At 48.1% G+C, this 21,095-nt stretch overlaps 6 protein-coding genes across 6 annotated transcripts; 2 read left to right on the top strand and 4 right to left on the bottom strand.

Annotated features, from left to right (window-relative positions):
* Positions 1-44: 44 nt before the first annotated feature.
* Positions 45-1,780, bottom strand: DFJ58DRAFT_813111 (uncharacterized protein). Its single transcript, XM_041391578.1, has 7 exons — positions 1,378-1,780; positions 1,232-1,324; positions 961-1,179; positions 816-904; positions 544-766; positions 397-483; positions 45-347 (listed from the first exon to the last, which is right to left on the bottom strand). The coding sequence occupies exons 1-7, from the start codon at positions 1,640-1,642 to the stop codon at positions 163-165; spliced, it is 1,161 nt and encodes a 386-aa protein (XP_041238414.1). The 5' UTR covers positions 1,643-1,780; the 3' UTR covers positions 45-162.
* A 93-nt stretch (positions 1,781-1,873) lies between these two features.
* On the top strand, positions 1,874-3,816 carry DFJ58DRAFT_689817 (uncharacterized protein). Its single transcript, XM_041383371.1, has 3 exons — positions 1,874-2,131; positions 2,188-3,588; positions 3,643-3,816. The coding sequence occupies exons 1-2, from the start codon at positions 1,892-1,894 to the stop codon at positions 3,571-3,573; spliced, it is 1,626 nt and encodes a 541-aa protein (XP_041238413.1). The 5' UTR covers positions 1,874-1,891; the 3' UTR covers positions 3,574-3,588; positions 3,643-3,816.
* Positions 3,817-6,768: 2,952 nt separating this feature from the next.
* DFJ58DRAFT_119611 (DUF1168-domain-containing protein) lies at positions 6,769-7,703 on the bottom strand. Its single transcript, XM_041378715.1, has 2 exons — positions 7,366-7,703; positions 6,769-7,317 (listed from the first exon to the last, which is right to left on the bottom strand). The coding sequence occupies exons 1-2, from the start codon at positions 7,675-7,677 to the stop codon at positions 6,955-6,957; spliced, it is 675 nt and encodes a 224-aa protein (XP_041238412.1). The 5' UTR covers positions 7,678-7,703; the 3' UTR covers positions 6,769-6,954.
* DFJ58DRAFT_813102 (ribosomal protein S8e/ribosomal biogenesis NSA2) lies at positions 7,696-9,106 on the bottom strand. The gene is made up of 6 exons (XM_041391577.1): positions 9,061-9,106; positions 9,013-9,016; positions 8,878-8,941; positions 8,335-8,819; positions 8,063-8,281; positions 7,696-8,010 (listed from the first exon to the last, which is right to left on the bottom strand). The coding sequence occupies exons 1-6, from the start codon at positions 9,061-9,063 to the stop codon at positions 8,003-8,005; spliced, it is 783 nt and encodes a 260-aa protein (XP_041238411.1). The 5' UTR covers positions 9,064-9,106; the 3' UTR covers positions 7,696-8,002.
* DFJ58DRAFT_813101 (Yip1-domain-containing protein) lies at positions 9,107-10,278 on the top strand. The gene is made up of 4 exons (XM_041391576.1): positions 9,107-9,532; positions 9,588-9,733; positions 9,786-9,967; positions 10,031-10,278. Exons 1-4 carry the CDS (start codon positions 9,244-9,246, stop codon positions 10,218-10,220), a joined length of 807 nt encoding a protein of 268 aa, XP_041238410.1. The 5' UTR covers positions 9,107-9,243; the 3' UTR covers positions 10,221-10,278.
* On the bottom strand, positions 10,279-20,473 carry DFJ58DRAFT_813100 (uncharacterized protein; the record flags this gene model as incomplete). The annotated part of the gene is made up of 24 exons (XM_041391575.1): positions 10,279-11,749; positions 11,806-13,362; positions 13,423-13,618; positions 13,659-13,767; positions 13,816-15,493; positions 15,543-15,805; positions 15,834-15,995; positions 16,148-16,272; positions 16,322-16,379; positions 16,430-16,618; positions 16,669-16,784; positions 16,833-16,954; positions 17,006-17,603; positions 17,653-17,865; positions 17,917-18,027; positions 18,076-18,259; positions 18,310-18,480; positions 18,528-18,799; positions 18,852-19,125; positions 19,176-19,394; positions 19,443-19,602; positions 19,659-20,084; positions 20,140-20,282; positions 20,333-20,473. 24 exons carry the CDS (start codon positions 20,471-20,473, stop codon positions 10,372-10,374), a joined length of 8,865 nt encoding a protein of 2,954 aa, XP_041238409.1. The 3' UTR covers positions 10,279-10,371.
* Positions 20,474-21,095: the final 622 nt, after the last annotated feature.

The raw sequence follows: 21,095 nt of genomic DNA, 5'->3' as shown, positions 1-21,095 counted from the left end.
TTGGCTGTCACAATGATCATCCAGTAACAGGCCCCTGCGAAGAGATAAGATACTCATTGCTGTGGCGGGTCTTTTTGAGCTCATGAGCGGTAAGAGTCATTAGCTCGCATTGACTACCTTTTACTACACTGTCAAAATGATAGTCCAAAATGATCTCATGTTTTAGATTTGCTTGGGCTTCGCTATGGGTAAACGGTAAATTGGCAAAGAGAAGTACTTTCGCGTTTCACCCCATCTTTCTTCTTCTTTTTGAGCGCTCACATCCACATCATTCCAGACAACATCGTATCCAGCATTGGCAAGGTGCAGTTCCGACAACCGAGTATACACATCATAAAATAGCGCGTCTGTAGATATGTTGAGTTCGTAGAATATAGAATTTGAGCACAAACGCACTGGTTGCGCCCAGGCCATTGAAAAAGCTGAACCTCGATTCAGGACTCGCTAGAAGTTCTCGTAGATGTTTGAAAAAATTATGGAGTTCTTAACGAGAAATCATGAACACTAATGTCCCGTTTTCTAGTGATTTAGGCAATAACTCACCGCTATAGTTTTCTGAGAAGGTGTCCGTATAGATGATGTCAAATTTTCCAAATCCTTGAAGGGCCTCGCTAGCAATGCAGTCTTGCCACTTGCCCTCCAATATGCTCACTCCCTTTTTGTCGTACCACCCTTGTTCTTTCATATGAGCGAGAACGTCACGATGGGGCTCTACAATCACATGCAATGCAGGGGGTGTGCTGAGATTTTGGAAGAAATTGTCGATCTGCGTCATCGTTAGAAGAATGCGCTGTTCGGCTCAACGCGGTCCTCACTATACCAAGACCAAACCCGACATTAAGGACTTTCAACCCTAGATTTTTCTTTTCGTGATCGATGCATAATTTCTCAACGGTTTTCTGCACTGTTTCGGAAACCATCTCATTTAACGTTTTACATCACTCAAAGGACTGCACTTACTGATCTCCCGTTCCCATCCCATCATAACGCCCACTTCTTGGCCATCATCGAGGTCAAGCAGGCAAATATCCTGGCCATGGACATCTTGAGTGTAGCGCAACTTAGACGACAAAAAGGCATCTGTGGATGCAACTGCAGAGTTGTCCACGTCCCGAAACACAAATGATGACGGAGTGGGATTCAAGTATGTCTGGGACGAAAGTAAGGTCAAAAGTAACTCTGAGGACACCTATGAGCACTCGTCCAAAGTGAAGCCCAAAATACTTAGTACCTGATCGGATGCCTGCGTCGCGGATTAGGTTGTAACACTCTACATTGTTGAGCGACAATGCAATATCACCAGCAGTATTCTGCAAGTTGTCGACTACACCCTCTACTTAGTCAATGGAGCCATTTCTCGAGTGGCATCTGCCGCACCTGCGTTCCAGACGGCGCCTTCCTCGATGAGTAACTTCACGAGCTGCTCGTTTTCGACGTAGGCAGCAGCATGCAGAGCTGAAGTACCTTCATCGTCTTGATACCACAGCGGTGCTCCTGCGTCTATTAAATCTTGCACGTTTGAGATAGGTTCTTTCTCCAGGATAGCCTGAATGAGTGTTGTCCCCAACTCAGTCAGCGCGATGATCTCGGGGTCGTCGGCATCGTCAATGATCTCAAAGTCGTCCTCGAACGTCTCACTCATCGAAATGATGTACGCTTCCAGACTCTTCGTTGTAAGACTCAGAGAAGCTAATGAAGTCAAACCGCTTGCAAGACGATGGGGTAGCAAGGCAGTCGGGCCAGTATTAATGCAAATGCTCCATAGGACGATCAAATATAATTTAGGGATGAGATAAGATTGATCAGGACAATCAAAAGCAAATACATATAATGCCTAGTAAACTTGGCCAAGCAGTATAGTCATCTCACTATTAGACCCGAACCTTCCATCATGCATATCTGTCTCTTACCCCCAGAAATTTTACTTCACATTTTCGCCATCCATCAGGAAGACTATGGACGACTGAATTCTCGCGCTACACTTGCATCTGTGGCAAGGACCTGTAAGATCTTCAAGGAGCCTGCGCTCGACATTCTTTGGAAAGACATAGGTGGATTGGAGCCACTCATTTCATGCCTCGTTGCATGCCTCCCCGAAGGGGTCAGTGAAAAAAATACCCGAGGAATGTTGGTGAGTGAAACATCTAAAGACCTACGCAATATTAAACTCTCAAAATTATTCAATAGACGATCAAAAGACCTCTCTTAAATGGAGAGTGGAGGCTTATCAATCGATATACACAACGTATTCAATCCTTGAGGGTCTTCACCACCCAGCTAGACACCATAGACGATCGGGTCGTGCAAGCGTTAATTTCTGCGCCATCACTGCTGTTGCCGAACCTTCGTCGTTTGTCTTGGCATGATGACCGAGAATGCTTCGTTCCATTGTTGCGCACACTCCTTAGTCCAACTATTACGTGCTTGAAGATGAACAGTGGTTCTTCAAACTACCCCTCCTTGTTAGCTTCCCTCGGAGCTCAATGTCCATGCATTCGGGATCTCAAGTGCTTTTATGACGGTGTGGATTCTGAAGAAACTACAGATGCAATATGCGAAGCCTTATGTGGCTTGAAGGTGCTCCTCCGTCTTGAAACAGATATTCTTAACACACGGGCACTTTATCACTTGGCTTTTTTACCGTCGTTGGAGTATCTACATCTCATCCTGTCGGCATACGACGCTGGCGAGCCGCAACCTAATTGCATCTCAACATTTTCCTCTCATTTCGACCAAGTGCGCTTCACTATACCGACACCTTTCGTTCTCAGTCAACGTCTTAACAACGTCCGTTTTTTCTCCTGTCGATCGGTGACGGTGCACGTGGATCACGATGATGCTCCGTACGATCCAGTGGATGCTACAGAGCTCATAAGCTCCTTCTCGAGGTGCTTCTCTCCTACTCTTGAGAACATCTATTTCGAATTCGATTATCCGATCGGCGACATTGTCGAAGAGGACATCCTTGATGACGATCCCACCTTTGCACTTCGCTTTGATGCGATTGCCCCATTGCTGTCATTTAGTCACTTAATAAACTTAGACCTCGATTGGATTTGCGCTTCGGCCATCGATGATGCTTCACTCAAGATAATGGCGCAATCATGGCCACACCTCGAGAATTTCTTCTTTGGAAGTTTGGCTCGTTGGCTCATTCCGCCATCTCTCACATTTGTAGGACTTGTCCACCTCATACATCATTGCCGGCGCTTGCGTAGCATTGCATTTCCCTTTTGCGCATGTCCGGTAGACGCCAACAGCAAGCCTTTTTCTGAAACCATTCCCAATGAGAGGATCACGACACTTTTTGTGGGGGTTTCTCCAATTGTCGATCCCATCTCTGTGGCCTGTCAACTGCATACATTGCTGCCCAAGTTGACCTCCGTGGGGCTTCTTGCTTATGATGCTGAGTTCCTCGTGCCGCCGCCGTTTGAACATTTTGAAGATGGATGGAGGAGGGTGAATGATTTCCTCAAAGTGCTTTTTACAAACGCAAAAATGAAAAGGAACACGGGTCAAGCGCCACTAGCCCATGTTGTAGACCTGACGGACCCTGGACACAGTGCGCATTGATTTAGATACCTACAGGTACGTACTGCGAAATTATACATCTGTCACAGTCTCCTCAATGTCTACATTTAGTCCACGCTAACGCAAAACTTTTGTTCTGTATATGTACAGATGTAGATGGAAATGCAATTGCAACTACATTGTCGATCAAGAATCAAGATGAGATCTTGATTTTTGAAGTGGCTAACTCTTTGGAACAGATCTGATACAAAGAAGACATAGAAAAGCTCTCAAGTAAATGAGGCAGTGACAGCTGCAGTGACTGTATGCACGTATTTTCTCCAGTCTCAGGTCACGATCTAGGATCTGAGAAGGGCTGGTTACCTTACTCGTACTCGTCAAATGGTCGATAAGTCTCCGGAGCTCTGCCTCTGCCTCTAACGTGGTTGCCTTACTGCTATCGTTTGGTCACTTAATAGACTTAGACCTCAACGGGATTTGTGCTTCGGCTGTCGATGACGCTTCACTCAAACCTGGCCTCAGCTGGAGAATTCCCGCCTTTCTCATTCCCATGCCCGCCTACTGCTTCGTACACTAGCATTCCACCTTGATATCATCCCACTCTTCATGTACTTATATGGATTCCCACTAGTGCGACGTTGTATGTTATTCGCACCTGGGCTCGTCCGTTCGCACAGCACCTCCCTGCTTCGACTTGAAGTAAATACTTGGTTACAGGGCATGCCAGTGGATCGCTTAGTCGAACCGAGACCACCTGATAAAATTGTATACTGCCCGACAATTTGTCCACAGCACATTTAGATCTCTGGTAAACATCCCGCTAATTAAGCCCATAAAGGATAGAACAACCTGCCAGCTTGCAAGGGCTCTGATACCACAGGACTTCTCAACTTCCAGTTGTTCTCCAAAGAAAGCAAAACATGTCACTGCCTGACCACCCAAACTTTGCCTCCACTGTCACTAGAGTCCTTATTCGTCCTGAATGGTCGAGCACCCGATCGAGGCTTCACGCCAACCATATCTAAGTAACTCGCTCCGTACACACCAACTATGATTTCACCATTTCTTGACCCTCCCAAACACGTGAGTCAAGACTTTCTGGATAGACCGTAGTCACTTAATAGTCTTAGACATCAATGAGATTTGTGCTTCGGCTGTTAATGGCGCTTCATCAAGATGGCACTGGCGCAATCCTGGCCTCAGCTCGAATATTTCCGCAGTTCTTCAAGTTGTTTCCATTCCCACATGCTGCTTCGTACCCAGCATTCCACCTTGATCCCGCCCTTCCGGTATATGGATTTTCACTAGTGCGACGTTATGTGGTATTCGCACATGGGCCCGCCCAGTTCGCATAGCATCCCAGTGCTTCAACTTGAAGTAAGTACTAGGTTACAGTTACCGAGCATCCCCAAAGAAAGTAGATAACATCCCACTGCCTGATCACCCAGACTTCGCCGCCACCAAAGTTCTTCAAATCCCACCTCCAATGGTCGAGCATCCGATCGAGGCTCTACGGGTCTCATCGTCAGCCATACACTCACTACTCGTGGCAAAAAAGGACGAACTATCACGCCGGTGAGTCACGCGGTTAAATCCAGGACGCAAACTACTCACGCAGAAGCCACAACAGTCGCTGCTTTTTGTGCAAAAGGCAGGTCAATTATCCTTAGTGTTAGCCTTACTGGCAGATATCGATGTGTCAGCGACAGTAGGCATAGCAGATATTGATACTGTCATAGCAGCAACAACGGCGAGGACAAGCGAGAACCACATCATTTGTGAGGATGTAATAGGCGATCAAATCAATCTGAAGGGGAAGGTAGGAAGACGCCTTGCTCTATATACTGAATATTGGCGAAGGAGGAACCTATCCACCTGGAATCCCCTCATTCGAACAGCTGATATCTGCAATGCCAGCAGATTGCCTGCAGGCTGTGAAGCACAGTCTGACGGCAGCTTGGCGCGGAACAACATCACCTTGCGAATACGGTTAATGCCAGCAACAGGTTGGCATATCCTCCGGCCTGAGGAACGATCGTGCTGGCTTAAACAGCAGCGGGTAACTAGTCTGGTCACTACTATACATTGATAACTTGAAGTTTCCAGATTCTGCATTCAATGTGTCGCTCGTATCTTGCCAGCACAAAGGTCTTAGGAGATCGAGAGGCCCAGTAACTCGTCTGCGTCGTCCCCGGGGTCTGATGTTATTTTTCCGTTTACATCCGAACTGACTCAGTCCATTATCACAGACTTCATGTGCCTCGACATTATAGAGTCGTGTTTTTGTACTTGGTGACTTAGCCAAGCTTAGAATTTCTCCCAATCAAACACTTGGCTGGTATCTGGTTAACATTGCGCGAGATTATAAAGTAGAATTATAATCTCGCGCAAAGTCTAACCACTTCTACCTGCCATCGCACGACGCCTCCTTGTGACATCCACTGTGACAGTGGACACTATTAATCACAACCTCCTGGGCTGATTGTCTGCTGGTCGACCTCTTGTCTGTCTGAGGGCTGTGGAGAGCTGCGGCTTAGGCCTAACTCGTTAATATCGTATAGTATCAAGGGCTGAGTGGGCAACTAGCCCCAGAAAGAGGATAAGAATTTTCAAATTGGACTTGAGGGTGAATGATAGACGCTGGTTCCTTAATAGCTAACTGGATAAGCTTGCAAGGGCTCTGATACCACTGCTCGATCACTCAAATTTCGCCTCCGCCGCCACCAAAGCCCTTATCCCGCCCCCAATGGTTGAGCGCTTGAGCACCCGATTAGGGCTTCACGTGTCTCGCCATCGACCATACGCGACCTAACCGGTGCAAAAAAAGACGTACTATCACGCCGGTGAGTCATCATTGTAATCATTGGTTAAATCCAGGACGCAAACTACTCACGCAGTTGGTCTGGTAGCAGCCAAAGCAGTCGATATCTTTTAGGCAAAAGACAGGACAATTCTCAGTGTTAGCCTCACTGGCAGATGTTGATGTGGAAGGCATAGCGGATATTGATACTGTCAAAGCAGCAACAACAGCGAGGACAAAGGAGAAACGCATCGTTTGTGTGGATGTAAAAGAGGATCAAATCAATCTGGGGGGACGGTAGGAAAACACCTTGCTTTATATGCTGACTATTGGCGAAGGAACCTATCGACCTGAAATCCCCTTTCGAACAGTTGATATCTGCAATGATGTTGCCAGCAGTCTGTCGGCATGGAACAATTTTGTGATTTACTATGCGGGGCACGATCAGCTACTTGAATGCAAACATTTTTGTACAGCCGACCCCTAGTAACGGGTTCCGCCAAAAGAACGGTAGGACATCAATTGATTAAAATATGTGCGCGTTGCTTGCTCTGAAGGTCAGGTTCTGTCACGGAGCTTTAGTACTGGCGTTGGAAGACATGCATGGTGAGTGAAAAACAAGCCTAGTCATCCTCGTGAAAAGTTATTCGTTGCTCCTGTGCAATTTGGGGTGTTTCCTCGGATGGAACCTGTTCTGCCTCCAAGTCATCCTGTAAACCGACTTTATCGTGTTCCTCAGCGTCATCCACCTCTTCTTCGTCGCTCTCCTCCCCAGGTTTCCTAAACACGAGTTCCTTTCCATTTACCAATCGTCTTTTCTTCAATGGAGCTTCTTGCGTGCCATCCTTCCCAACACCTTTCTCTGATGGCTTAACTTTTGCTCTTTCCTTCTTCTTTTGTCGCTTGGCTCTGTTTTTGGCTGTCTTGACTTCAGCTGTATCCTCCGCTTCTTTCCGCCTTCTCTCAAACTCTGCTGTTTCAGATTCCTGCCAAACTTTCAGGACATGTTATTTTTATGGAGCTGGACCACATACTATTCTCGCTTCATCTTCCATTATCTTCAGTCGCTCGTATTCTCTGCGCCTACTGGCTTTGTATACGTGAAACTCGCCGCTTCCGGCACCAGCACTTGATCCCTGGACATTCTTCATCATCTCGCGAGCCGGGCGAATAGTCTTCTCCTTTGGTGCAGGAGGTACATAGGCAGGCTTCGAGGGATCCTTGAGGAGTCGATCAAGCTGTGACCGCTGTCGTTCGACAGCGGTGAGTACATGTCGTCTCTTAGCCTGATCGGGAGCGGGCGAGGCGGAATGTGAAGCCGGAGCGGGAGTGTTTGAAGTTGACATGGACGACTACGCAAGAGCTTTGGTAAACAGACCACAACAACGCCCTCTTGTGTTGCAGCACGACTATTTGAGCTACACTAACTGGAAACTTTATCGACATAGGTAGACACTGAGACAGACTAGTACCTATTGTATCACGAAGTCCGTATGATTGTTTTCTCTCGTGGCGTTGCATTTTAACGCGTATAGAGGGTGACCTGAGGCCTGAACAAACGTATGTACCTACCTCTTGTGATACATGTGATAGTGGATTGAGATTCTACTTTTGAAACATTGGAGAGACCTCTCGATAGATTCGAATACAACATAGTGCAGTTGTCACTGGTCATACCACTACAAAATTCAAATTAGGCCAACGGACTCGCAACCAAGTCGAAGAACTTACGAAGAACAGAATTTATGCAACCATCGTTCTCAGGATTATTGGTAATCTGAGCATACTTGCCGAATACTACCTTGCCGCCTGTCGTGACCATCCCAAGTTCTGAAACGTTGACCTCGATGACGGTGCCTTTCGTCAAAACTCCGAGTTGAGTATACATCGGCGACTGTGGATTCTTCTTGACCCCAAGAATTTGAAGCTGGAAAGTGGCCTTCAAGTCCGCTGCAAGACGGTCAGGTCCCCACTTTCGTATAGGATAAGATAACGAGACTTACGATGGGTAACGTTGGCCTTCTTATATCGAAGTGCCATGGGCCGAACAAATCTCTCCATCTTGACAGGTTTTCTGGTGAATCCTTCCCCAACGAACGTCGCTTTTGTAACCATCCGCTTCCATGATTTGCTTTTGCTCTTCCCTGTCTTCATCACCTTAAACATTTCATCTTCTGCAATCCCCCGGACTTTGGGTAATGGAACCGCAAATTTAGCCGCCTTGTCCTTTCTCTTCTGCTTGATTGCGGATGATAGGGCTTTGGCATCCTTCTGGCCTTCACGGTCGAGCAAATATGTAGGTAATGCACCATCTGGAACGGCGGATGTGTCGGCCTGCTTGACATTGCGCTCATCGTGAGCTTTGAGGGTCTTTTTGAGTTGAACCTTTTCTGCGTGACGTTTCGCATGTAGGATCTTAGCCTTGAGACCGAAGGCTTTTTGGGCTACTGCTGATGATTTATGAGCAGCACGAGCCTCTTTTTTACGTCTTAAAACGAGAACGTTAGCACTGAAAGGTAAGGCCACGATAAAAACTAATCACGCACTTGCGTTCGTAGTAATCTAATCGTCTACCATGTCGTTTAATGTGTTCCTCGATATACTCATTCTAAAATTGGACATGAGCATATGAAAGCTAGATTTGGTTTATAAAATATGGTTTACCTGCGGCTGGTGGCAGAGCGGGAGGATGTTAGCATAGTCTAGAATGAGAGATTGAAGAAACTTGCCATGACTGTGACAGACGAAAGGAACTTTGGGACACGCCGGCAATTGCCGTCGGAGCGCTGTGAAAGTTGGCGTCCGCAGGTGAGACGCACGAGTGACGAGTGCAACGCTGCCGCGAAACGTGGCACGTCATTTGCTTCCAGCTCTTTTTGATCTTCCATCTTTCTTTTACGACTTAAATATTCATGTGGCAGGACACCGCGAGTCAGTACGGCGCGTCGTCGTCACATAGCCAATACTATGGTCAGACTCCCCAACAAGGCGTACCCCTTCAATTCTACGCGCCTGGACCAGACCAAGGGCAGTTCTATCCAGGGTCTCGTTCCAGCCTGGAGGGGAATATGGGTGCACATGTGCCAATAGGACAAGGGGGCCCTGCTCCAGCATTTGGAGGGAATATCCAGCAACAACCGGGAGGATGGTGGACCGCGTTCGGAACTGGTGGTTTTGAAGGAGAGCCACCGTTGTTGGAGGGTAAGCAATTTCCATAAAGACATGTTGTTGAATGACGGAACCATGCGCGCGACAGAATTGGGGATTAACTTCTCTCACATACGTGCCAAGTCTATGACAGTTCTCAATCCCTTAAGACGTGTTGATGAGCGGATAATGGATGACGCAGACCTTGCCGGTCCACTGTTGTTTTTCTTCTGTTTTGGAGTCCTTTTACTGCTGGTGAGTTTTATTCTTTGACACGGTGGTAACGCATCTCATTTGGTGTTGATAGTCAGGGAAGCCTCAGTTTGGGTACATATATGGCTTCGGATTGCTTGGCTCCATCTCCATTTACACCTTACTAAATCTCATGTCGGAAAACGGCATCGATGCATATCGCGTGGTATCTGTACTAGGCTATTGCTTATTGCCAATGGTAGGCGTTGGTGCAATCAGCGTGGTTGTTACATTAGAGTGCGTGATCCATTGCTTTGCTCCAAATCTCCCATTGTCTCACAAGTACTTATTTCATTGTAGCGGTATCCTTGGCTATGTCCTCTCCTTGTTATCCATCATATGGTGCACTTTCGCTGCTTCTGGGATATTTGTAGCTGTGTTGAGGATGTCGGACCAACGTCTTCTTGTCGCATATCCAGTTGCACTTCTCTACGGGTGCTTTGGCTTACTGAGTGTATTTAATGTTGGCGCAGGAAGTACAGCCAGATAGACACTTGCATTACATTTGTTTTCCCTCCCATAATTATGATACTCTTGGGAAACCCAGATGCCTGCTACACAATGAAGTAAATGAGAGAATTAAGTGCTTGAAGTAAGTAGTTTATCTACATTATGTGTAGTCGTTACGGTCATAACCTGATTTAATTTTGACCTATCCTCTTATCGGTTCTTAGCTGTTTCGAGTACAATTTCAGCAGGGCCTCCATGATTTCCTCCAGAGGAATCGTGGCGTATTCATGAACGTATTGCGGAAGAGAATCCTCGAGGTTGAAACCAGCTGTCTTCATGAAGAATGGGTGCCTAATATCCGGAGTCGCTTCGCCAAGTTGTCGCATGGTCAGTCGCTCTATCACGCGTTCATGAGCCGTGTACACAACGGCTACAATTTTCGTGGCGGCAGGGGGTGGAAGCAGTACAGAAGGATCCAGCACATCTGGTAAGGAACGGGCTTGGGAAGTTGGCAGCGGTGGGTGTGCGAAGAGTTCTGAGGGCAGCTGAGGAGAAACCGCGACAATTGGTTTGAGACCCAGTGACGGGGCTTTTTCGGGAAATGATGGACTAGATGTGGAGCTGGTTGGACTTGATGCATCTATCTGAGCAACGTCCATGGACGGAGGTGGTTCTGGAGCCCCTGCTCTTTTGCGCGATGATGGACCTGCTGTCGCATTGCGCAAGTCCTGGGATCCCTGAACCTGTTCCAATTCCCTGGTCAAATTCTTGCGAAGACCTGTGAGCCATGAATATAGCGCTACGTTGAGCGAGATGTAGATGTCCTCGTGCTCCTTGGTGCCCTTGCCTCGCACGAATGAGCTATAGAAGTTGTAGTCGATGTACTTGATGAGTTCTTTGACCACCTCGTCGGTGAACATTAGCATATTCATCGCAGGCAGACCCACGATGTTTGCCTCTGTTGGATGCTTGAACAATTGATCCACCCAAGCTTTGTTGTCAGACACTGCTATAGTCGACGGGAGAAGTGGCTGAGGCTGGCTGAACTTGGAAATAGTCAAGGTCGTGAATGATAAACGGATCTCCCTATGAGGTGGGCTTTCGTCTATCACCGTACGCTGCAGGCTCGCATGAACATCACGTCCGATGAACTGCGCAAGCTCGGTGTCACCCATGGTGCGAGGGAAAAGGACAAGCCGAAGGGTCTCCAAGCGGAAGCTCAGCTGCTGGCGAATTCTGTGGGACAGCTCCGCGTCTGCTTCCTTGAACCGGTTACGGGCTGAGTGGAAGAATGCCGAAGCGACTTCGGTGAGTGGATTGTCAGGCTTGGGCAATTGGGTAGCACGGAAAGCGGCCGATTCATGACTTGCGCCCTCACGCTGAGCGGTAATATTGGCCTGGAACTTGTTGGTATACATCAACAACTTCGGTATGGTTGCGATGGTAGCAAGAGCAATGATCTCCTCGCCATTGACTGTGAATGTAAGCAGCAAAAACCGGTCTTGTCCTCTGTCTGCGGAGGAAACGAGTGACCAATCATCGTGGATTTCCACTTGCACGGGATCAGCCCTGAAGATACTCAAGGATCAGACAAAGATAAGGCGGGACATAATGATAACAATTACCTGTAAATCAACAGCCGTTGGTGGTCTGACTCGAGCTCGGCACTTAAAGGACCACTAGTCATGCTGAGTTCGAGCATCCTAGCTGTCCGTGAATCATCGGACAGGGCGCCTTCATTCCTGCGGACCGTCTGAAAGACACAGTCCGGTACATTCATGCTACCCGCGACGTTTCCCCTGGCGAGGATGGAGACATTTGCCACTGAGAGCGACACCTCAGTTGACATTTCAGAGAAACGCATTCGCGTAACTGCGCTCTGGAGGTCCAGAGTCACATTGCTGATGGACTGTCCCAAATCTACCTCCAAGTGGATTTGGCGAATGCGAATCATGAGCGCGGTAGTAACCTCTTGTTTCACCACAGGAGTGGTAATCGAGGAGGAAGAGGCTGTTGGCGGGCGTGATCTGTCAGAGCTTGCATGCTCTGCGACAAACAAAGGGATACGATCGAGCCAAACCGCCTTGAAACATAAAACATCTTGCAAGCGGGAGAAACGCACACCACCAGAAATATCTGTATCCACCACCAGGGAAATCGTGCTGTCGATATTGCCAGCTCGGTCCTCATTCTTGGCAAAAGCAAGGAAGAATGCGAGATTGCGAGCTGCGATATTGACACAGTCGTCGCTCAAAAACCCGTGCTTGAGGCCAATCGTGAGACCGTCCACAGTGCCCGTCAATGTCAGGTTATGAGCACCCGGTGAGATGCTTATGAGGAAACCGCCACTTTCCCAGCGTAAAGCTGCTGCCACATTGACATCCGGCTGACAAGTCAATTCGAGCGTTGACTTGTCTATGCGGAGACTGAAGGTGATTTGCAAACTCGATGATGCCTCAGATAAATTCTCTAGGCGGCTCGAGGTCAGCAGCAGGGATGGTTCATCTTCTATGGGAGATGTCGCAATGAGCAGCGTGTTTCCTCGACTAGTTTTGCGCAAGCGCAACTGCACGTAGTCGACGATTTCGGTTATGAAAGGCAGAAGACTCGGTCTCAAAGTGTTTTGGCTGGAATGAATGGTGCTTTTGAATATCAGGGCTGCAGGACCGGCTCGTATACCTGAAGCACGATATTCAACCAAAGCAGAGACTACAGGAAGCCTCAGTGTCTCCTGCTCTGGATACAGCTGGCCGTCCAACGATTGGTGAGTACCCAGAAGCGAGGCCTGTGCACTTTTTGCATCGCTATGAACGTGCACTTCTCCGCTCTGGAAGACCATATTTGCAAAAACACTCGATGCCGGAACATCTTGGTGTCCGCCTTGCGGTGAGACATCGTCCCTCGCAAGGTCAGCGTGCGATATAGTAGTACGGGGGAGGCTTGCGGCGATGCGAATCATTCGTTCTCTTCCTTGACGGTACGCATCAATGAGCGAGAATATGTAATCAGGGATATTTGAGTCCAAGTCCAGGATGAACCCACTGACGTTTCCAAAGAGCCAGATACGACGACTGAGCAAAGAAGTCTCGGATCGTAGCCGCGCGGTCATGTAGGGGTACACCAGTCGGTTTCGGCTTCTATGCTTGTCTGCCGCAAAGTCTTCAGACGAAGATTGCCTGAAACTAAGGTGCCATGATGAAGAATAAGTGTGATGAGCTCGCTGGAGCGCCGCTAAGTCTTACCTGGGCACAAATAGGAAGGATAAGTCTTTTGTTGACATCTCGCCCGCTTCTCCTCTCTGTGCGCTAAACTTGATGCGTCGAACAGCAAACAGGAAAGCCCTGACTGAAGGGCCGTCACGGGAACTCGTCCGGGGAAGTTCCAGCGTTTGTTCAAGACTGAGGGGGAAGGCCACTCCAATCTTCTGAATGACTACATCTATGGTATGTTTGCTAAACCAAGAAGGGTTTTTGGTCACGAGTAGTCTCGCTCGTTCTCACATCAAACGTTTTCAAAACACTGCGAGTCTTTTCCTTGAATGCTGCTAACTCTGCAGCTCGCTGATCTCTTCGAATAAGCAATTCAGCCTGAAAAACGTTTGAGTAACAAGGCCAATGCCGAAGATGATATCGTACTTGTTGATGGTCTAAGAAGTCGCCAATTTCTCCTATAGAACTGGGTTGCATCACAGCATGGATTTTTGGGATGCGGAATTCCAATCTGTGGACATTTCCCCTGGCGCGAAGATCCACGATAAGAAACGCAGATCGATGGTTCCGATTGAAAGTAGTTTCTCGTGACACAACGCCCGCTCTAGGTGCAAGTGACAAAGCCAGGTCACAAAGCCTGATTCGCCATGCAATACCCAGATCACTGCTGGATATATCTCCACCAACATCTTCACATTCCAGATAGGAGGTGGAGGAGCGACCTTCAAGTCCAAGTCTAAATCCCTTCACGTTGACATGTCCACTGAATGATAGAGAGGATCGCGATGTATTCGATGTCGATCCAGACGGATTAGACCTTCGTTGGCGAGTTTGGTGTATCAGGTCCATCAAGTCAGTAAAATCTTGACCGAACTTCTGTTGGACGACGAGAAGTGTATCCCAATGTGAAGGCTTGATTAAAACATCAAAGAAGTCCACAGAAACAATCATTTTGACAAAAGAGCGGCCATGACGTCCTGTCAATGAAAGTGAAGGGAGCTTGACTTTGATGCGTGGCGTATCTGTATGATCATCAGTGGACTGTAGTTTGTATGAAACGCCCAACGTTTGCGAGCCAAATTGGATGCCAAAGGACGTGGACGACTTAGGTCCTGGTCCACTTGGCGAGGAAAGGAATATAATCAGATCATGTATGTTCCATGACAACCACGTCCCTCGCATGACCTGAAGAGACACGCCAAATTCTAATATGCGTCCCGTAACATGGGCCACTAGTGCGTTCCTCTTGGCAGCACGAGGGCGAGTCAGTGTTGTCTGTGCATCACCTCCCGTCCCTTCCTTCAACTCTGCTAGAAAGGCTCGTGTGGCGGCTTCAACGCCTGGAAGGAAGTCCGCTTTCCACTCTTCCACGAAACGGTAAAGACGAAGGGCGCTGCGAGGTACGGAAATAGCAATACTGGATAAGAGGAACGCGAGACGGATAGTACTCGCGGATGATTCCTGGCGCCAAAGCAAGTTGAGCTTGCCAGAAGAAAAGGTTAAGGAAGCAAGAACATCCTGATGCCGGGCCCAAATTCCTGGGGCAATACCGGTGGCCCTCGCACGTATGAAGGCGTCGCTGAAGCTAGCGGTGTAACTGACAGAGTGGACCTCATTGTGTATCAACGGATCGACTCGTTTGAGTGATGTGAAAAAAATGTCCGTATTCGTGGCCCCAATCTCGAATGCAAGTTTTTCAGCTGCGGCGCGGATGCTAACGCGGCGGAGGGCGACCGTCAAAATGAGGTGAGACGGCCCAGAGTTTGGAAGTGCTTGGTTGGAGACCGGCTTCCATTTACTTGATACCCTCCGTAGGCGAAGTACAGATTGTGCGAAGACCATCAAGTGAGGGGAGACGGTGACATTGACGTCACTGATGGCAAGAGTACATACAGTCTGTGGAATGGTAGTAGTATCATGGTTTGCCAGGGAAGGGCTCTGTGACTGTAATTGGACTCCTTCCAAAGGGACCAGCTTTGAAGAGCGAAGCCGTAGAGTACAAGAGCTAATGTCCAGGCGACTGGTGGAAGCCGGCAACTCATCTGCAATGATAATGCTAACAAGGTCGGCAGTGAAGTTGACGGAGCCAATGATAAGCTGCGCGCTAATCGTGGACTTGGGAGAGGTACGAGGGTGAATCATTTCCAACGGACTAGGTAATACCTTCCTTGGAGGAGTCTAGGTCCAGCATGAGCTCTGCGAGACACGAATCCACCAAAGCCTTCACATCATGTGCTGCAATGAATTGGCCCGTGCTATTTGTGCCAATATCTCCTTGAAGGCGGGCGAACTGGAGTGCAGTTCGTAAATGGAATAGAAACTTGTAGGTAGCATGTGTCCGGAGAGCTTGGGGGTGACCCCGTTGGACGAGGAAAGAAGGTTGAATAGTCGAAAGTGGATCGACGGCTGCCCTATTCTGAGTGAGATCCAGAGTAGTAGTAGACAATCTCAGCAAAACGGGTAGTTGAGCCAAATTGCACAGAGGGGTCGAGTAGGAGGTCTCGCGAATCCTGTTCCAACGCCTGAAACGTGGCGACAGCGTACTCAAGGCTAACGGGTTGAAGTTCCAATGCAGCACGGCCAACAGAGATACTAGCATGATTCTCCTGTGGCATCCAGTTGGAGGCGACGAAGAGATAATATTGGGCTATTTCCAGGCGGACATTTGGAACCCAGAGCAACTCCCGAGTTATCCGTCACTCCTACAGATATTTCAGATATTTCTAGATGGCAAGCTAATTTCTGAGCCTCGTGGGACATGGCAAGGTGGCATCCAGGAAGCCAAGCAGTTGATTGTAACCATGAAGTCTCTTTGAGCTGATGCTTCCTTGAAGGAGGAACGTGGGCAAGATATGTGTTCCAATACCTGAAGACGAGCGGACCCTATGGTAATGTCGAAGGCCGTCGAGAGAGGGGGAATCTGACGAGTCACCGAACTTTGCCATGTGGCTTGCCATCACTGAGTCCAATATCAATTCTGGACTGAGCCGCTGCAGGAAACCATTAAGGTAAAGCAACACATTCAAAAGATAATACGAACTCGCGATTGCAGATCTTCAATTATATCTCTGACTCCCATGAGAGCCAAGGGGGTTAATCGAACCATAATCTCCCTTTTGCACTGTATACGGAAAGTTGTGGAGTGGACAGAACTCGTTGTTTCATTGGCTTGTACGATCGGACGTATTCTGGATGAATGTTTGTTCTTTGGGGCTGTAATTCTAGGTTCCTGGTTTCTAATTGAGGGACGTTCCGGAAAAATGGGCCTGCCCACTTTACCTTGATTATAACGAAGGGCGAGTCCTCCCAGCTGTTGATGTCGTCCAGGTCGAGACTTTGGTACCACCTCGTTACACGACGGTAGCGCTTGATCAGTGAGTGCCTTTGAGTCGCGGCTGTCTAAACTCAGCAGTTGTAACGCTCTGCATTTAAAAACCACTTACATCTAGTCGAGGACCAGCCGCTTATCGAGGATTCAGTATCTGTTAAGTCTTCATCATCCGACTCCTCCCCTGACACAGAGATGTCGTCGTCGACGGCGGCCGGTGGCGCAAGTCGACTCCTCCTGCAAAAACTGTTATATCTAGTAGAATAGACGATAAAATGGACAACGTACGCCAGACGTGCATCACGATCCGCTTCGGATATATTCTCCTCTCCGTCGGATTCTGAGAGATGGGAAAGTTGAGGCCACCAAGCAGCCGTGCTCTTGGAGGGTGCAACGCTCGTGAGTGGTGCTGGAGGGTGTGGTTTTACTCTGCAGAAATGTGGGAGACGCGGAGGAGGAAGATAAAGTCCATTGCGATGGTGACTAGAACGCGTGCGTTGCAGCGACTGTCGGTTATCAGAAAGAGAGGCTTTTCGTGCCCTCTCTACTTCATCAAGTAGATGTTGTGCTCGATGTGTCAACTCATCTTGCTCCTTCATGAAATCCATCTGTGATAGATTGCGGACCTTCGGGGATCTGTACACATCCAGGTTGATGTCTGTAGACAGATCGGCCGCCTCACACCAGCTCGTCTTCGAATCCCTTGATGATAACAGAATCTTCAGTGACACAAGGGGAAGTCTGACACTCGTGAGCTTGCCGCAAAATTGGCCTTCTAGATCATTGGTATGAACACTGAAACCCGAAGGAATTGACAGGTTTACGGCTGTTGCACCAGCAGACCAAGTGGCGTCGACATGGCTAGTTGAGAATCTGATGAAAGTGACTAAATAATTGTGTCAGGGAATGCTCTCGTGCAAGGATAGTTCCTTTACCATCTGGATCTACAGGTACTCCAAACTCAGTCGCGGGAGCGTTGGCGAGGTCCGTGTAATTAAGACGGACTGCATTCATAGATGCCAGCAAGATTCGGGCATCATGAGATGTCAATAGGGCCTTCACTGGTCCAATTGCAATTTCCCAAACACATATATATGTGCGAGTACGCGGCTGTGGCCCAAATAGTCTGTTAGCAGTGATATTCAGGCCTTGGAATCGAATGAGTTATGGTTGTTAAGGACAAACGGAATCGACAGTACCATCGATTAAGAACGAGTCTTCGTAGCGTTGATGTGCCTGGGCGAAGAAAGCATGCTCAGAACAAGCGTCCAGGACAGAACCCTTGATTGCGTTCAGATTCAGTGACGCATCTGTTGCACAGTTAAATAGTTATGTTTCATCTTCTGACGCTGACTGACCCATGAAATAGTCATGCAGTCGTAAGTCTAGTTGAAGCACTGAACAAGCCATGACTGTGGATGCGCCAATACCATCGAATGATCTGTCGCTTGCAACGCGCACTTCGTAGCCAGGCAAGCCCGCAGGTAAAAGCATTATCCCAGATTGTAATTGTACTGATACCTGAACCTGTAGGGAGTTTGACTATATCTCGTCCGTTAGGTGACTTCAAGATACACAGCTGGTTCACTGACTTTGCCTGGCCGATGCTTCATCTCCAGTGGATCTCCAATCAAATTAATGCTCCGTTTTTCAAGATACTCCACGAGCGTAGAAAAGTGGGTGAAAGATCCCAAATAATTGTCCCGAAGTACCATTAAGTATCTGACACACCAACCGAGGGCCTTGAATGCGACATTACTAGTCTTAGTGGCAATGAGCAAGGGCTGCGATCAGCAAATGCCAGACATACCTCGACAGTGAGCTTTAACTGATCAATGTTGTCGGGTTGAACGTCGGCCCAGAAGTAATACGAGGACGTGATGCGGAAGGTTGCTGCATGGATTATACGATGTTCATTCCCTGAATTGTAGAGGTACTGCGTATTCCACCGCGGCAAAGAGAGAAAAACATTCACATCTGGAACATTAACAACGAATGGGATGGACGTCGCCTCGGGTCGATATTTATTTGACGGTAAGGTAACTTGAATGTTTAAACGCGGTGCACGGATCGTCACCAACGCTGAATTTTTATAAATAATGATGTTTTCAACCAGGTAATAGAATCCACTTACTGTTCTCTCCCTTGACCAAAGGCTTATCAATTATGTTCTGGTCGTTAGCATATAGATTGAGCTCAAACTGATGCAGATCAAGCTCGAGCGCATAAATAGTTGGCACAAAAAGATTCCATTCGGTAGGCGGCCCAAAGGTCCAGTCCCGCGTCAAATCAGTGAACATATTGATGTGGTCTCGCAAGAGATATATAACCGGTTGACGAAGAGAGATAGAGAATGACCAAAGACGCTCGGCGTTCCATACAAGGGGCGATGGAAATGACGCATGAACCTGAGTGGTTTTTAGCATAATTTCCATGGGATAGTAGGATATGTACGAACGCGACATGACTCGGCTTCGATGAGCTTGATATCGTTGAGGCTCGACGTTACAGAAACTGTATCGAGATGAACCTCTAAACGAGGTTCATATCCGTCGGGTCCTGTAACCATAGGCAGAAGGTAGCTAATTGAGGAGCTGTCACCTGCAGTGCAATGAAGAGCTGCGTGGTCACGCTTCCTTGGCCGTGGATAGTCGCTGACACCATCCCATTGCCAGTTCTAAGAGAGGATGAACAAAGAGATACGAGCCTCTTGCCATGTATTTACCTTTGAAGGCTCTCGGAAAGGAACATACAGCACTGTTTTATCACGAAGTTCGACAAATACTTTCATTGCAGTCCAAGTACGTTTATCTCCTGGCTTAAGATGTTTTGACACCTCCAAGTCGTGATATGTTGGCGGGAAAAATGTCCGTTGCAGATGGACTCTGGAAATAGAATTTGAATCATGAGCGCGCTTCCTGACTAAGAAAATGACCATTACCGTTGGCGATCAGCCCATGGTCCATAACGAATGGTTCCTTTTCTTATTACCAGATCTACACCCCACTCAGGAGGTAGGTCACCATTGCCGATGTCATAGGATTCCAACCCCATGCCCCTTGGACCATCTTGTGCAGCAGGCACATCGCCGACGATATCTGTGTAATATGATAGCTCCAGAACGGGGGCTTCGATAATCCGCCGTTCAATAGCATACTCTAGAGTAGTAAAGTCAGCGCCAACAGGTGTTTCTTCGTCAATGCTCTTGGCTGATTTTCTGCTTGGCATAGGTCCAAAACACTTCTCAGCTGCGCGGCGGTCGTGAACGGACGAGCCATGGCCAGACGTATATAACTTCAGTCCTTTCCAAATCCTGGAGAATGCCCGGAATGGAAGATAACCTAAAGGAACTAGTTCTAGGAACCGACTTGAATACGCAGCAATGACGTCAATCGAAATCATTAAACACAAACGCGACGAACCTCGATGTTTCTGCATTCTCGCGAATGCGATGCCCTATTGTTGGCATGCTACCCTGGTAGTAGTCGTTCTCAACAAGTTGCACGAGCACTTTTTGAAAGTTCAAATTCAAGAGCTGTTTATAGAGGTCGCACTTCGACCTCGCCTATCCAAGGTGTCGGTATCAATATGCATACCAAAGATGAACAAGCCGACCTGGACTATCCCAAACGTGCCTTCCGCTCTATGGCACTCTGCGACCAACAGACTTGGTGTTGAAGGATTGCCGCAAGTGATGGCAACCTTGGACAACTCGAGTGCAATGGGCAAAATGTCATTCGGATCCAGATAGGGCATCTGACGTTTAATCCACGCCAGTGCAGCATGAATGACGGGAAGCGCTTTGATGTTTGCCAGTGCAGGAGGGGGGTAGAAACCTAGCCCTATGATCAAACAAGTAAGTTAGATGAACAACAAGTACATGGAATGACATACCATCAGCTCCTGAAGTAGGAGAAAACATTCTGTGAGGTTCCGAGACCTCTGAACATGGAGATGCCTTAGCCTGCATTTGGGAGATGATATGATCATATGCTGCAGTCTTGTTGTATAGAAGCCACTCGAATCCTTGGACGGAGACCTTGATTCGGCAAGAAGGGAACGGCGACGTATGGTTGACTGTCAGAACGCGCACTTGTTACTCAATGCACAAAAAGGCCAAATAAGCGTCAGTCTTACACTCTTCTCCACCAACATGGGCGTGATTCAGATCATCCTCAGTGGCTGGGACGCGCAACCAATATCTCCAAGATATTTGAGCTGTCACAATTTTGACGGTCATATTGCTGGAATGATATTTGACATCTTTGAGTAGTATGCGTCCCGCGAGGATTGAGAGGTGTATGGATCCTGAACTATACCTTAAGTGGTGCCAATGAGTCGAGTGTAATGGAAAACCGACCGATGTGCACCCATATAC

This window comes from Suillus subalutaceus, assembly GCF_016647625.1.
Source record: "Suillus subalutaceus strain FC151 chromosome Unknown DFJ58scaffold_150, whole genome shotgun sequence".
Classification (NCBI taxonomy): domain Eukaryota; kingdom Fungi; phylum Basidiomycota; class Agaricomycetes; order Boletales; family Suillaceae; genus Suillus; species Suillus subalutaceus.
This window is presented reverse-complemented; position numbering and strand designations above follow the sequence as displayed.